Below are 16,328 nucleotides of genomic sequence, written 5' to 3'. Positions count from 1 at the left end.
GGGGTGGGGGGTGGGAATCAGAACCATTGCTACCGCTAGGGGTGGGGGTGAGGAATTGAGTGGGGAGGGGTATGAGGGAACATTTTGAGGGTGATGTTCTATGTCCTGATAGAGGTTTGGGTCACATGCATTTCTCAAAAACTCATTAAATGGTATGCTTAAGACTTGTCCATTTCACATTTTTAGTTTTACCTAAAAATATAAACAAATATTGGACCTTGGTTAGAAATAAGAATGCTGAAAGTATTTAGGGCTAAAGTACTGATGTCTGCAGATTCCTCTGAAATGCATAAAAAGATGGATGAATAGATAAATAATGGATAGATAATTATATGTGATGAAGCTAATATAGTAAAATATTGTTGAATCTAAGTGGTGGTATATGGGTGTTCACTATACAGTTCTTTCAACTTTTCTGTGCATTTAAAAATGTTTACAATAAAATTTTGGGGAAAATTTAAGGAACTTCAAGTGTATATTAAACCCTTGTATGACTATGATTTACTAATATAGGAGCCAGTAAAATGCAGCGATTAAGAGGCTGGGGTCCTGAATCAGAGCTTTGAGTTTGAGTCCTATTAGTTCAATCTTATATTAGTTTTGAACACTTTAGCAAATTATAATAGGTCTTCCTCTCCAATTTGGGAATTTTTCACTTTACCTATTTATAAATATATTAATCTTTATATCAAGTCTATTTTTTAAAACATGGAAAAATTGCCTTTATGGAACCTTAACAGAGCCAGAGTGTACACATTCCTAAACCATTAAACAGATTTCCAAAACAAAAGTGAATATCTACATCATAGTTTTATGAAGACTAAATGGTTTAAATTATCTAACATATTTATGAAGAAGTTCAGCATGTAGTGAGCTTTCAATAAAAATTAAGAGTCAAAGGAGCATACAAAAAACACTGCAATTAAAACCATAGTTTTGTTGTCCCGGAAGAGTCATTTTTAATGAGTAAAAATACTTTCTAGCAAATATTGGATGTATTTTTCTGTATCTTTCAAATGATGAAAGTTAATTATTTTTAAGTATTTTTAAATATTTAAATATTTTCATTCACTTAAAGGCTCTAGAAAAATTCTTTTTCTTACAAGTTTCATAACTTTAGAATACTTCAGCATGTTTGTTATATACCATTGCCAAGATCCTGAGGTAGGAGTCAAGGAAACAAAGTGGACCAAGAGATGGTTCCTACCCACAAGGAGTTTACAATCTACAATTTAATGTTTTGTTGCTCTTTGGAGGCTAAATATTGCACCAAGCAAATAAGCCAAAATTTTCCTTTAGATGTTTACCTTACACTAAATTTTAAGTAAATAGAACCTAGATAGGGGATAGATGAAAGTCTCTAGAACAGTGCCAATAGAATTTTCTGCGGTGATGAAAATGTTCTGTATCCCTAGTCAAATGTGGCTATTGAGAAATTGAAATGTGGCTAGTGCAACTGAGAAATTATTTTTTATTTAAGTTAGCCACATGTGACTAGCGGCTACCAGATAGGACAGTGCATCTCTAGAGTGTTTCTCAAACTGTCTGAGGAAAAAGACCAGTTATTTTAAATTTTCAGTCTATTATGAATGAGTATTTTTGTAGAATGCAATAAAAATTACTGCACAAAAAAATCAAAGCCATGCCTCAATTTTTTAAAATATTAGGTTCAACAGATTCAATATTAGATTCAAAATTACTGTGTCAAATTGCTATAAAAACTTCTAAACACTCTCAAACGTCTATATTTTGTCATGAGGTACCCATGACAGATGGTTTTCATACTGGTACTGGTCATGGACCACAGTTTGAGCTAGATAGAGGTCTCTTGCCCAGCATGCCTAAGAATAAATAATTTCTTAAAACCAACCCTTTTTGTTAAAATTACTGGTACAGGTAATTTTTTTTTAACAGACATAAGCACAATTCAATAATGCAGTTACTGATAGAACAGTTAACACTTTCCATTGCAAATCTTGTCTAGGACAGCTGTATCTTGACAGTGCAATGTGGACAACTTCAAGATAGACTGAGAAGGCTTATTTGATCCATTGAAGACATTTTTGCGGTTGGAGGTGTAAGCTGAAAAATCCTTGTTTCTGTAAAGTTCAGCTCGACGTTTACAGCAGCCAAATTTGCTCAGCAACAGAAAGAAATCCCTTCGGAACGCTTTTGTGAAAATCGCATACAAAAATGGATTGGCACAAGAATTGACAGGATAAAAAAGAACAAGTAAAACTTTAGAGTTGGTTACTGTGATAAGGGGCACTTTGAAGGCAGCTGAGATGGCGAAAAAAGAGATAGGTGCCATGCAGATGAAATCGGTGAAGATGAGGATCGCCATTTTTTTAGCAATCTTTGTATCTTTGTTGCTAGCCATTAGTTCTGGATTTTGAACTGCAAAATAAATTTTAATGTAGCAAGCACAAATGATGATGAAGGCTACCACATTGAGTATCAGGATGGTTAATATGTAGACTTGTGAGAGAGTGGTTTCCACATCCATGGGGAGGCAAATGCTGACCTTCATGTAATTGCTGACACCCACAAGGGGCAGCATAGCAATTAGAGTAGAGAAGAACCATCCTCCAAGCATAATCGGGATGGCATGTCTCAATCGCAGCTTTTGGTCCAGCTGAATAGCATAGGTGATGGTGTGCCATCTTTCTAGAGTGATGACGGTGAGGGTGTAGACAGAAAGCTCACTTGCAAATACAGTGAAAAAACCAGCAGCGCTGCATCCACTCCCTGTCTGCCAATCTATGGCGTGGTTATAATACTGGCCTTTGGTTTGGGAATCAACTGAGGCAATGAGCAGCAGATAGAGCCCCATGCAAAAGTCTGCAAAGGAGAGATTGCACATGAGAAAACGGGGCACTGTCAGTTTATAACGACTGGTCAGGAGAACAAAGAGGACAGTCACATTTCCCATGATGGCTAGGATATTGATCAGCCAAATCAGGACTCTAAGGAAGTCATAGCCCATGATATCTTCACAGGGATTAAAAGCATCTGGTTCAGGAGCACATCGGAGTGTCTTGGGTGAGCAAAAACCGTAATCATAGTCCCAGCCACTCAGTTCACTGTCGGCAAAGATGACAGAATAACTGTAAGAAGAATATTGGTTCTATGTAAATGTAAGATATTCTATGATTCTGAGTATTAAAAAATTCAAAATTATCTTGTGTTTTTTTAAAGTCTAAGAAGCAAAGGAAAACAAGGCCACAGTAACATCAGCCTTAACATTTATTTGTTAAATTATCTGAGAACTCTTTTGATGTAGGTATTTCTTAAGAAGGGAATGAAAAGCCGCTCATTTAGACTTTTAAAATATATATTTTACACATTGATACTGAGACTTAAGCTGTTTACAGAGGATGATTTTCTTTGGAAAACAAATTTAGAGACAATTTATGCTTACTAAATGTAAAAATTCTTTCTTGGCATTTTCTTAGCTATTTATCTCATTTAGTCTCCAACTAAACTTCTACTGAGCTGTTTGTAGTATGAGGGTACTTCAATAATATAAATCTTTCCATGAACATTTTGAAGTATCCTCATAGAATACAAATGGAATTGGAAAGCTCACATTGTTGAAAATCATCAACTACTGGTGAACTTGTCTGCACTTAAGTCCCTGGATAATCAGATGGCCCAATTGAAAAATAGGAACCAAGGACAGAAACAAGAGCGGAGGAAGAATATAGTCACGGGTAATAGGAAGAAATGGTGGAAATAGATACCCCTCAGGGTTATGAGTCAGAAAGGGTGGATTGAAGGACTCTGTCCCTAGTGAAGAAACAGTTCATCCTCTGTCACTTCCTCCCAGTCCCACTGCTACTTCCCGAGTTCAGGTTTTCATCCTCTCTTCTGGGGCAATTACCTTAGTTTTCTTTCTGACATTCTTTCTGCAATCTTAGCCCTCTTCCCAGTCCATCCTGTGTATTCCTCCTGGAACGACCTTTCCTAAACACACATCTGTTAATTTCACTTGACTCAAACCTTCCCCAAGTTCTCATTGGCTCTGGAATAAAATCCAGAATCCTTGTGATGGCTTCCAAGGCTCTCCTTGGTCTGGGTTCTGCCTACCTCTCTAGTGTCATCTCTAAGAAGCGGTAGTGCCACACACACAGTTTAGACCATGGGCTCTGGAGTGAGACTGCCAGAGTCCAGTCCTACCACAGCTGCTTACAGGCTGCATAACCCTGGGAGAGTTAATCAGTATCTCTGTGCCTCAAGTTCTTCATTTACCAAATGGAGATAATCATACCTTCCTTGTTAAGGTTGTGCTAAGGATTAAGTGCATTAATACATGTAGAATGCTTAGAATGATTCCTGACACAATAAATATTAGGCATTCTTATGGGGGAGTATACAAAATGTTCATGGAAAGATTTGTATTATCTATTAGTTCCGTTTTTCCACGGACATTTTGAAGTACCTTGTATAATTATCTCTTGCAAATTCCCTGTGCAACCTTCCCTTTGGTCACATGAAATGACTTGTAGCTCTCTGAACAAGTTTTTCACTCCTTTGCCTTTGTAGGTGCTATTTCTTCTGCCTAGAATTCCCTTCCTTTCCTCGTCTTTCTCATGAATTCCTCCTTATCCTTAATGACAAACTCTTCCATCAAGCTTTTCTTGATTCTGCTCCCCAAGGAGTTTATTATCCTTTCTCTCTGCCAAGGGCTGCACTAAGTACTACTGCAATTATCAAAATATATTGCAATGAAGTGAGGAAGCATATCTGTCTTCTTTAATAGTCTATAAACTTCTTGAAGGCAGGGGACTAGGTCTTATTTATGAAATCCCAGTGCCTAACACAGTTTTGGCTCAGAATGTTCACTCAATAAATGTTTGTGGAGTGAATAAATCTAAATCAGGATGATCCTGGCTCCGAAAGGAGAGGATACAGGGACAGTAAGTGTACACAGCACGATGCATGTAGGCTCAACAAATTTTCTCTTTGCCCACATCTCGCCAATATCTTGGAAGCTGGAGAAATGGGCACAACTTTTCTGTCAAGGCCATTACAAATGTGTATTTCACCCTAGGGTTCCTCACATAATGTGAGTGTTTTTTTCTTCTCTCAAAAGTTAACTTCTCATGTTCTGTATTTGTAAGTGTGTACCTAATTCAGTGAATGGATGAAATAATATATTTGAGGAATATAATACTGAAGGGAAAGAACACAAGTTTTAAAAAAGAAAGAATTTATGACCCAGGACTCCAAAAAATGTGTTAGAATATCGTAGAGACCAATTTGGAACTAGAGAAGGGCTATTATGTACAGAAAACTGCATAGGGACCTCATCTGTTTTATTATTAAATATCTTCATAAGCAGCACATTTGTTTGTCTTCATTTCACAGACATCGATATAATTACCTATTGTTTTAATCTTTAAAGAGAGAAGACGGTTATAAAGAACTATTAAAATTATTTCTTAGCATTACAAAGGTCCTTAAAAACCATGTCATTGAACCCACTCATTTTATTAGTAAAGGAACCAAGATTAAAGGAGGTAAGTGATTAAAGGACCCTTGCCCAGGGTCCTTCAGGGGACAGTGGCAGCATGGGGTCTTCATATCCACAGTCCAGAGGCCTTCTACTTCACTATCTCAGTGAGTTTTTTTCAAAATGAGGTCCTTTGACCAAGTCCATCACAGTCACCAGGGAGTTTGTTAAAATGCAGGTTCCTGTCTTTACCCCAAACCCTGAATCAAAATCTCTAGGGACAGAGCCCAGGTATCTGCATTTTCAGTAAGTTCTATGATTCATACAAAATAATAACCTTTATGAAATCAAGTAATAACTTCCCAACTATTGCTGATTTCCTTTACTCCTTTCCCCCATCAAAACTACTTCAACTGCTAGAAGTACTAATTTAAAACTTCTAAAAATTCTGCCATGGTTTCTTGAGTAAATTTATATCAATAAGAGGGGTCCCTCCTCTCCCCCTGTTCTTTGCCCTTTTTTCTTTTGCCCTACTGGCATATGTCTAGCATTTTTTCTCCTTGGTGATTTGTCTTCAGACCAAATACCTACCTGCTGCTACTTACTTTTGTGTCCTGGGATGGCTCCTGAGGGCGCGTCGTGCTTATTGACAAAGCCCAGCATAGGGCTGTCTTTAGTACTGGAGGCTATGATGGGGAGTATGAGTGGACTCACGTGGGTTTAGTAATATTGAGTTAGAGGAAGGAGGAGCTATAGCACTACTGCTCCAGTCATCAGAAAGGAGAAAGATAGGAATTTTAGGAGGACAGTGGGGCCAAACGTAGCAGTGAGGACACCGTGTTACTTTGGGGAGAACAGGTAAGGCTGAGTGGCTGGCTCTTCACTTTCTAAACTCCAGGGACTCGGGAATGGCTATGTGGTGGGAAGTGGGAGACAGGGGACTTATCATAAAAAATGTTTTCATGGGGAGCACATCCTTTTTACTTAGATTGTGTATTATCTTCAGGTAGTTTTGGAGATGCTGGAGGTTAGGGGACTTGTCTTAAAGCAGTGTAAGTATAGCAAACTCAAGGTTGTATGCTCATTTGGGAAGGCGTGGGGAGGGGGCTGATGAGGATTATCGAGGGTGTGTTAAAGTCTCCCCTCCCCACAAACCACCCCTTGGTGCTACCATTGACTGTACCCAGAAATGGTTTCCTGTTGATGAGAAGCCATATGATTGCAAAAGAGTTATGTGGAAAGTGACTGACAAAATACTGAGAGAAGAGTGGGAAGGGTGAGGAGAAGCAACACTGGAAGACAGATGGTGTTGGGACCGAAAGGAAAGGAAAGGAAAGGAAAAGAAGAAGACAGAACAATACGAACCTACCCCACGTGCTAGCACATTCTTTAACAGCTCCCTTCACTCTCATGGTTCTGAAGGCCATATGATATTTGTGCTGTTCCTTACAGATGAGGAAAAAAATCTCAAACAGTATAGGTACTGTGCAGTGATACCCAGTGTTACACAAGCGTTGCTGCCAAGGATTCATATGCAACTCTGAGGAACCCCAAAGCCCAGGGCCCTTTCACCATGCCACCCTGCTGCCTTTATAGAACTTGGAGATAGGAGAAAGAAGAGAAAATAAAAATGAGATTGGAAGGGCATCTGGTTTTGTAGTCTGAAGGACAAAAGGGCGGTAGAAATAAAATTTCTAAGTCTCAGTAAATGTGGCACAGGGACACTGGGATTATCTTTTGAGGCATGCTCTTTTACAGGTGAAGGTAACTGAAATGCCAAGGCAGCCAGCATTTGTAGCAAGAAAAATGTTAAAAATTAGTAGAATAGAAATGTAGCTCGCTTCCAGTGTATGTTAGTGATAGTGTTTAGACTAATTTTAAGCTCAGGAGCATAGAGGTCAATATAGCCCAAGTCTGAAGTGAAGTGGCTACTTCCAGAAGCTTTGTCTGCAATGGGTTAATCCTTGTGGAATGCTGACCACGTGACTAGTGAAAATTCCTGCAGAATAAGCTATCATTTATAGGAGCCATTAGTGACATATCAAAATATTTGCAAATAAAATTTTAATTTTTGAGGAGAGTTCAGTATAATTGTAGAATGAACATTTACATACTGTCTTTAAAGAGTTTTTTTAAACAGTGGAAATAGACCTAATTAACTAGATCCCACTTGCAAAGAAAAAAAAATTCTCCTTTTTAAAACTATTAAAAAATACTTTGCAGTGGCCAACAGACACATGAAAAACGTTCAACATCACTTAGCATCAGGGAAATGCAAATCAAAACCACACTGAGATACCATCTCACCCCAGTTAGACTGGCTATTATAAAATAGACAGAGAATAAATGCTGGTGAGGATGTGGAGAAAGGGCAACCCTCCTGAACTGTTGGTGGGACTGTAAATTAGTGGAGCCATTATAGAAAACAGTATGGAGGTTCCTCAAACAACTACAGATAGAACTGCCATATGACCCAGCAATCCCATTGCTAGGTATATACCCAAAGGAATGGAAATCATCATGTCAAAGGAATACCTGCCCTCCCATGTTTATTGCACCTCTATTTGCAACAACCAAGAGTTGGAATGAACCTAAATGTCCATTGACAGATGACTGGATAAGGAAAATGTGGTATATATACTCAATGGAATACTACTCTGCCATAAAAAAAGAATGAAATTCTGCCATTCACAGCAACATGGATGAACTTAGAGAAAATTATGTTAAGTGAAATAAGCCAGGCACAGAAAGAGAAATACTGCATGTCCTCACTCATAAGTGGGAGCTAAAATAAAGAAAGTAAGTAAGAAAGAAACAATCACAATAATACATTAAACTTAAAAAAAAAAAGAGAACAGACTGTGGTTATTTGAGGTGAAGAGTGGGAGGAGGAGGGTGGTTGGTGAGAAACTAGTTAAGGGTTACAAAGATTGATTACGTTTTGTAAACACAAGTATACTAATTATCCTGATTTGATCATCCCATATTGTACACATGTATTGATATTTGACTCTGTACCCCACAAATATATATAATCAATTATCTTTCAATAAAAACAACTGTCAAAAATACTTTGCAAACATCCCCCCCAACCAAGACTTTTATCAAAAGTAAATCGTTGGCACTGATAATAATAAGGTGCACACAGAACAAGATATGATTTCCTGAGTTTCTTCGCATGCAAATACTTACAGTGTTTCATTATTTGGTTTCCTTACTGTGCTTTCACATTGTTTGGAAAAATTTTCAAAAATGGAAAATGAAAAATTCTGTCTGAAAGACAAGAGGTAAAAAAAAAAAGTTGAGCTTTTGGTCTTTAAACTAAACCTGATCATGTCTATGCTTTGTTCATCTAAATTCTTTACACCTGTATTGTGTTCTGCACCATTGTCCTAACTGAAATGCTTCCTGAGGAGAGAGTAAAGGCTTCTGAGTTGTCATTAGAGTGCTTCCAGCTTAGATAAAATGCTTCTGAGTATTGAGTGTTTTGTGTGGGCTCTAGGGATGAAAAATTTGAATTTGTCATACTGAATCATGGATTTTTCAGTGCTTATTAAAAGCTACATTTACGGTGTATTAAGGTTTGCTTACCACTCTTCTTTCCACATCGGCCTTGATTAACAAATAACCATTTGGAGTCACGGCTTTGAATTATAACTGGAAATCTCTTTTGTAAGGATTTGAAGATGCTGGACCTGACATTATGATGTGAATTTTTAGCTTTTTCTCTTATGTGCAGAAACATACGTGGGTGCTCCCTACTCCTGTCTTTCATTCTAAGAAGTTTAGCCTGTGGAAAGGGGGAACTGCCAAGAAAATAAAAGAAGGCCTGTACTTACCTAGGGGAATACAGTGGTCCTGCCTTACCCGCGGTTTCTGCTATCTGTGGTCAACTGTGGTTCGAAAATTCCAGAAATAAACAATTCATAAGTTTTAAATTGTGTGCCATTCTGAACGGTGTGATGAAATCTCCACTGTACTGCTCTGTCCTGCCTGGGACATGAATCATCCCTTTGTCCAGGGTGTACACTCTGTATACGCACTACCTGCCTATGAGTCACTTAGTAGCGGTTGTCAGATCCACTGTCACCATATCACAGTGCTTGTGTTCAAGCAACCCTTATTTTACAAGAGCAAGACTAGTGATGCTGGCAATTCAGGTATGCCAGAGAGAAGCTGTAAAGTGTTTCCTTTAAGTGAAAAGGTAAAAGTTCTCAATTTAAAAAGGAAAGAAAAAAATTGTATGCTGAGGTTGCTAAGATGTATAGTATGAATGAGTCTTCTATCCACGAAATTGTGAAGAAGGAAAAAGAAATTTGTGCCAGTTTTGCTGCCACACCTCAAACTGCAAAAGCTATGGCCACAGTGTGTGATAAGTGCTTAGTTAAGATGGAAAAGGCATTAAATTTGTAGGTGGAGACATGCACAGAAAACAAACGTGTTCTGATAGAGAGAAGGCAAGCTCATTCTTGTAACTTTTGTTACAGGATATTGTTATAGTTGTTCTATTTTATTATTGTTAATTTCTTACTGTGTCTAATTTATAAATTAAACTTTATCATGGTTATGTATGTATAGGAAAAAACATAATATATATATGGTTGGGTACTATACACGGTTTCAGGAATTCTTTCGTGGTCTCAGAACATATACCCTGTGGATAAAGGGGGACTACTGTACTTACCTAGGGTTAAAAACCTAAGAGAGGTGCAGAAATGAATGAAGAAATAGGGAAAAGTAGAGCAGGCTATGAGTGCCTCAACCTTTACTGATGAGGAAGGGGCAATGAGGCAGTTCCAACTGGATGTTTCTATGTATTGTTCTTCTCCAATATTGAGACAATTCCTTGTAGGAATAACTTTGTAAAAAGGCAGGAAGGTGGAGAATATGTCAGAATTATTTGGCTTACTTGACTTACATTCAGAAATTAATCAGCTTGTTTTGGGTCAGGATTGTAAATTCTCACACTTGGATCAAATAGCATGTGTGTATGTGTCTGTGATGCTGGCTCTGTATCTGTATCTGTCACTTAGAGTTATTGTGTGTGAACAAATCCATAATTAACAGGAAAATGTGGGTATTATTGGCCTTCAGATGATAGTACTGGGTGCTGTTTACTCTTTTTTGAAATTTTATCATAGATACTAAGGAAGTCTTAGGGGCCATCTGCCCAGGCAGCTGTGTGTGTTATCCAGGCAGGGGGTGACTCAGAGTTTTCATAGACATTCCACAGGGCCAACTTCAGGCTCTCCATCCTCACCGGCATCCAAGGCTTCGAGCTTTAGGGTTACAGAGGGAGTCAGGTAAAGCTTGTAATTCCAATCAAGACAACCTCCATGTAACATTCTCATCTCATCCTGATACTGTTCCGTGCTTGCATCGTCCTTTTTTTCCCTCCCTACCTGAGGTAGTCTCTTTCATCTACTGGAATAAAAAACCCTGAATTAAAGTTTTTACGTGTCATTAATTTCAGAAGGTATGTGATCTCTTTGCCACAAAAGTGTAGGTATCCAGAATCAGCTTTATTATAAACCAGCATCTGTATTGTTCTTTTAATTGGTCCCTCACCAGATTTACTCACCTCCAGCCCGTCCTCCACCCTGCTGCCAGAGTGATATTTTATAAAAGCAAATTTGAGTAATCTTGCTTTAAATTCTTCCTGGCTCTCCATGCTCTAAACAACTTGGCCTGGCACTCAGAGCCCATTAGGGCCCACCTCTCCTTGGGTTCCTCTCCTGACTCCTCTTCCCCCATGCACCCGTAAGTCTCCTTGCTCTAGCTTTTCTGAATGACTTTCATTCACTTTCTCATGCTTTTGTGCCTTCACATGAGCCATTCTGTCATCTTGGCATGCTTTCCCCCACACTTGTCTAGCCAGCTCCTACCTGTTCTTTAAGACTTAGCATAAGTCACTTCTCTCAGGAAGCTTTCCATAAGCCTGGCTGCCATTTAGAAACTCTTCCTCTATGTTCCCAGAGCATTCTATTTTGTTCTCTGCTCTGTCATAACATTTTCTGTATTCGACTTAAATATCAACTGTCTTGTGTGTTGCCCCCACATCTGTCTGTGACTCTGTGAGGGTTGGGATGAGCTCTTACTCATCTATCTATCTTCAGACTTTTGCACAGTGTTTGGAACATGGCAAATGCTCAATTAACGTTCTATAAAGCTCAGTGAATGGTGCATAACTATCTGAACACAGCAAGTGTTTTGTCTTCGCAGCTTCCCTGAAAGCTTCAGGTAGAACCCAATCTACCTGTGCAGGGCAGAAATAATACATGCTGGTTGATTAATTATAAATAGGTTAGTTTCAAACAAAGACAGCAGCAACCTAGTGTCACTCTCTTGGTACCTTATCTAATTGATTGAGAATATCTCCGTAGGCTCCAATAATAACTTTTTAGGGCAGTGTTTTTCCAACTGTGAGTTGTGATCCATTAGTGGGTTGTGAAAACAGAGTGCATCAAGGTAGGCATTAAAAACAAACATGAAATAAAATAGAGTAAAATAACACAAATATCAGACTACATCACATATTAAAAGTTAAGTACGGCTTTGTTTTAATTGCATACGAGGGTACTTCTGTGTGTACTGTGTTGCAACATAAAAAAGGTATAACTTACTATGTGTCCAGTCAAAAATGTTTGGAAAACAATGCTCTAAGGAAAGAATAAAATCCTGCCACCCATTCTGTATTGAAGTGAATCAGTAAGATGTCCTCCACTGGACACAAACCAGCCGGGAGCTCGTGCCCTTTCTGTTCCCATTCTAAGCTAATCCTTAGGGAGTTGGGATTCTGTTCTGAAATGGAAGATGCTCTTCTACTGGGAGAGAAATAGCTTTAAAGAACCCTTCTATACTATTTTGTCTCTATTTTTTAAATTAACGATTAGACATTAAGTAAATGTTACCTTCCTGAGTGTACTTCTCCTACTTTAAAAATGATGTTCTCTGATAAGGATTAGAACTAATTGATCTTTGAGATGCCAGTTTTGTACTCCATTTTACAATTGCTGAAATAGGCTATAATTCAATTAGCCCAGAATTGGCTCCGAACATCTTCTAGCTTCAGGGTGAATCAACTATTTGGCAGCAGTTTTCATGAAGAAACAGGACAGTTCATTTTCTTCTTGTCTATCTGAAAGTGACCTTGTGTGGCTATGGAGTTGGCCGAGAAGGCAGGGTGGGAAGGGGCAGGGAGCTGTCAGCCAGCTGACTACTTTGAAATCTGAGTTTCTGCCACAGCTTGGCAGGCTTTACCTTTTGTTTTTTACTTACTCTTTTGTTGGCAAGTTTCTAAAAGCACAGCAGTGGCTGGGGTAAGTCAATGTGGCATCCAGGAGATTGGTAAATTTTTCTCTTGATGGCAATTTTTTCAGAGAGTACGATGATGTGGCAATTAGCGTCTGAATGGACTCCAGCCCATAGCTTGGCAGGGCTTGCAATTTTGTAGAAGAAATGTCCCTGAACAATAAAGGGGAAAAAGGCTTTTTATTTATTTACTTTATGCATTTTATTCAGAGAACGGAACCACCCCTCAACGATAGTATTATTCTAGGTTCTGAGGAATCTTTTCTACGACTTGCTTTCCCCCTAATTCTCCATTTCAGTTACTCTCATTACGATCTGAATTCAAAAAAGCCATTCTGTATTTTTTTCTCGTATGCACCCCATTATTCTTTTCAAGGTTGAGTATAACTCCTTGTACCTGTCATACCATTCATTAGCATTTGTCTCTCTCCCCTCTCCTAATTCCTTTCTTTCATTCTCTCTCTTTCCCTCTACCTCTCTCCACTTAGCAGAAGTGAAATAACGACTTGCTTTATGAGATAGCAGGCACATACATCACCTTTTGTGCTGTACCTCAGGGGGAAATACTCAGGGCTTAGATGTCTCAGTCTTTGATCGAGCCCTGCAGGGGAGGTTTTCATGAAGCATGGGCTGGCTGCCCTATTAAGAGCTGCTGTGTGGCATTAGCCATCATCTACCCAGCAAGGAGAATGCACGTTTTCTAATGGCAAACTGGATTCATCTGTCCAAGCAAGGAAACGGCCATGCAAGCAGAAAGCTCAGGCTTTGTAATCAAGGTCCTGAACTCCTCAGTTTTACTAGACCCGAGGCAATGTGCAAGAAAATTCCAAACATGTTAGATGACAAGAGGAAGAAGAGTCAGTGGGAATCTTAAAATTCTGCTCATCTTCTAAGTGGCTGCTACTGATGCCCCATGAGATTTTTCTAGCAGCACAGCCCCCCTCAGCAATCTGCCCCAATAATGCCCAGCACATGAGAGGGGATCAATACATGATTGACGGAAGGTGAACTTGAGAACACAGAATGATGACTGCTGTTGGCCCAGGGTGGAACAGTTAAGACAGCAGGATTTTCCCCAGGGGACTTCAGATTTTCCCTGCTTTTGTGTCCTTGTTGATTTAGGTAATCGTTGTTCTCATTCTGCTTTATAGAGTTATTATCTCAGATGTGTTAGGGGTTGAGATTGGACTCTTTGAAGACTTGATGGGGTTTGTTTTTATTTTTTTGAGTGGGTACATCTCAAATTAGGATCTTAAAATGGCAAGGCCTCATTTCAAAGAGGTGAACTCTAATAGTAGCTTTTCAGTCTCAGTGACAGACCAGTGTGTAGGGGGGAGATATTTTTGCCGTATGGGTGGAAGGGATGCTTCTAGATACCATTAGAATCCTAGGGAAGTAATGAGAACAGCTGCTTGTGAAGGAAGAGAACTAGGTCTGGTACCACTGCTCTGGACATGACAATATAGGTACCTGCAGTGCCCACAGTCATTTCTAAGCAGCTGACCGAGCAGTTCTTCAAGCAAAGACTGTTGTGCGGGAGTCTTGTGACCACACTTACTCAGTCATGTCCCATGCCTGAGCCAGAGGCATCTCTCTTTGTCCAGTGGCTGAGTAGGTGGCCAGCTTGCTGTAGGAGATCTGCTGTAAGGGTGTGCTAGACTGGAAAGTGTTTAGTCAACCTGTAAGATTCTGAGTCTGAGTTTGGTGTACTTGGAATATGAGACATATAGAAAGGGACCCCTAGAATAAGGTGCCCAGAAGCTGAGAGACAGCAGAGAAAGCAGTGGGCAGGAGCCATGAGATAGTGGAAGCCATAAGTAAGCACAAATCACGAGGTTGAGTGGAGAGTAGAGGAATTAGGATTGATAGTGGAAGAAGTGAGGAAGTAGAAAGGATTAGGAATGTTAGGGGTGGGAGTTAGGAAGTAGACAGTCAGAGATTGGTGGTGGCAGGAATTAAGAAGTAAATTAAGTCAGAATGGATAGTGGCAGGAACTAGGAAACAGGTGAGGTGAGGAGTGGTGGGAGCTAGGAGCTAGATAGTCAGGGCTCGATAGTCAGGGAGTAGGAAGTAGAATCCAGAGTTGATAGCAGGTAGGAGTTAGGAAGTAGACAGACTCTAGAGTCTACAATGGTGGGAGACAGCAAGTAGACAGAGTCATGAACTGATACTGGCAGGTTCCAGGATATAAAGAATAACTGGGATACTTCAGGTCCTTCTCCTACTCAAAACCCGAAAGCCTACTCATCTCACTCAGAGAAGAGGCCAAACCCTTACAATGGCTGCAAGGCCTCCCATGACCCAGCTGTCTGCCCCCCTCTGTCCTTGTGTTCTATGACTCTCCTCTTTGCTCACTCTGCCATACTGGCCTCCTTGCTGTTCTTCAAATACACAAGGCAGGAACCTGCCTCTGGACCTTTTCTTTGGCTGTCCTCTCTCCTGGAGTGTTTTTCCTGCAGCTGTCCCCATAACTTGCTCCTTCACCTCTTTCAGGTGTTTGCTCAAGTGACACTTTCCCAGGATAGTGCTCCCTGGCCATCCCCTGCAAAATAACTCCCCCTCTCCAAAACTCCATTCCCTCCAACCAGCTGAATTTTTCTCCTCCACAACTGATGCTGTTGGCCCTACTACATATTTATTTACTTATCTGATTCTCACCTGTCTTCCCCCATTCTATGAAGGCAGAGATGTTTGTCTTCTCTCATTCTGTTGGTCTTGTCTGATGCCTAATCCAGTGCCTTGCATGTAATATGGGCTCATAAAAGAGTTATTGAATAAATGAAAATGAATGAATAAACAAGTAAACAAATGAACTGGGCTACCCTGCTTTCTAGCACCTTTTCATGTTAAAATGACATGCCTGTTGTTGTCTACTCTGCATGACTCTAATCTCTTTAAGGGCAGGGACCAGGGCTGTTTTGCTTACCACTGTCTCTTCAGCATAGTGCCTGGTAAACAGGACATATTCATTCTATGTTTGTTGAGTGTATCATACTAGGGAGTAATGGGCTGCTGCTTCTGTGGAGGAGTGATGTGGTCACCCCACGTTAGAGCTGCAGAGTGTGTGGAACTCTGTGGCATCTCTCCCCGGAGCCTGGCTGCAGCTACAATTTTCTGTAGGATGTTTCAGGCTTCTCAAGGCTTTGTCAGGAGACTACTGATTCCATGTCCCATTCCTACTAATTTTTCCACATGTCCTTACTAAGGGAGCCTGGCTCCACTCCTTGCACCCTTGGAGAGTCTGACACAAAGCAGCTCAGCCATGTTCAACCAAGTGCCAGGGGCAAGTTAGATCTCTGGCCTTGGATTCCCAAGAGTGGATTCCAGGTGGGTAGCCCTTCTCCCTGCTAGCACATAGCCCACCCTCCCCTCAATCATGTGTTAAAGTCCTCAGTACATGGGGCCGGCCCGGTGGCGCACTGCTACAGTGCGCCACTTGGGAAGCGCGGCGGCGCTCCCGCTGAGGGTTTGGATCCCACATACAGACCGGTTCCCGCTCACTGGCTGAGCGAGGTGCGGGGAGCAACACCGAGGGAAGCCCTTCCGATTTCGGAGCCGGGCT

General features: G+C 40.2%; 1 protein-coding gene across 1 annotated transcript in view; it reads right to left on the bottom strand.

Moving 5' to 3' along the window:
• Positions 1-931: 931 nt before the first annotated feature.
• Positions 932-16,328, bottom strand: part of LHCGR (luteinizing hormone/choriogonadotropin receptor) — a gene marked incomplete at its 5' end in the record, with an annotated part of 54,986 nt that continues 39,589 nt past the window's right edge. Inside the window, 3 exons of the mRNA XM_008582737.1 lie at positions 932-3,107; positions 8,648-8,728; positions 12,734-12,919. Coding sequence (XP_008580959.1) covers positions 1,955-3,107; positions 8,648-8,728; positions 12,734-12,919 — 1,420 coding nt within the window. The remainder of the gene's footprint in view (positions 3,108-8,647; positions 8,729-12,733; positions 12,920-16,328) is intronic.

The sequence above is a fragment of the Galeopterus variegatus genome, unplaced genomic scaffold (genome assembly GCF_000696425.1).
Source record: "Galeopterus variegatus unplaced genomic scaffold, G_variegatus-3.0.2 Scaffold2712, whole genome shotgun sequence".
Lineage (NCBI taxonomy): Eukaryota > Metazoa > Chordata > Mammalia > Dermoptera > Cynocephalidae > Galeopterus > Galeopterus variegatus.
This window is presented reverse-complemented; position numbering and strand designations above follow the sequence as displayed.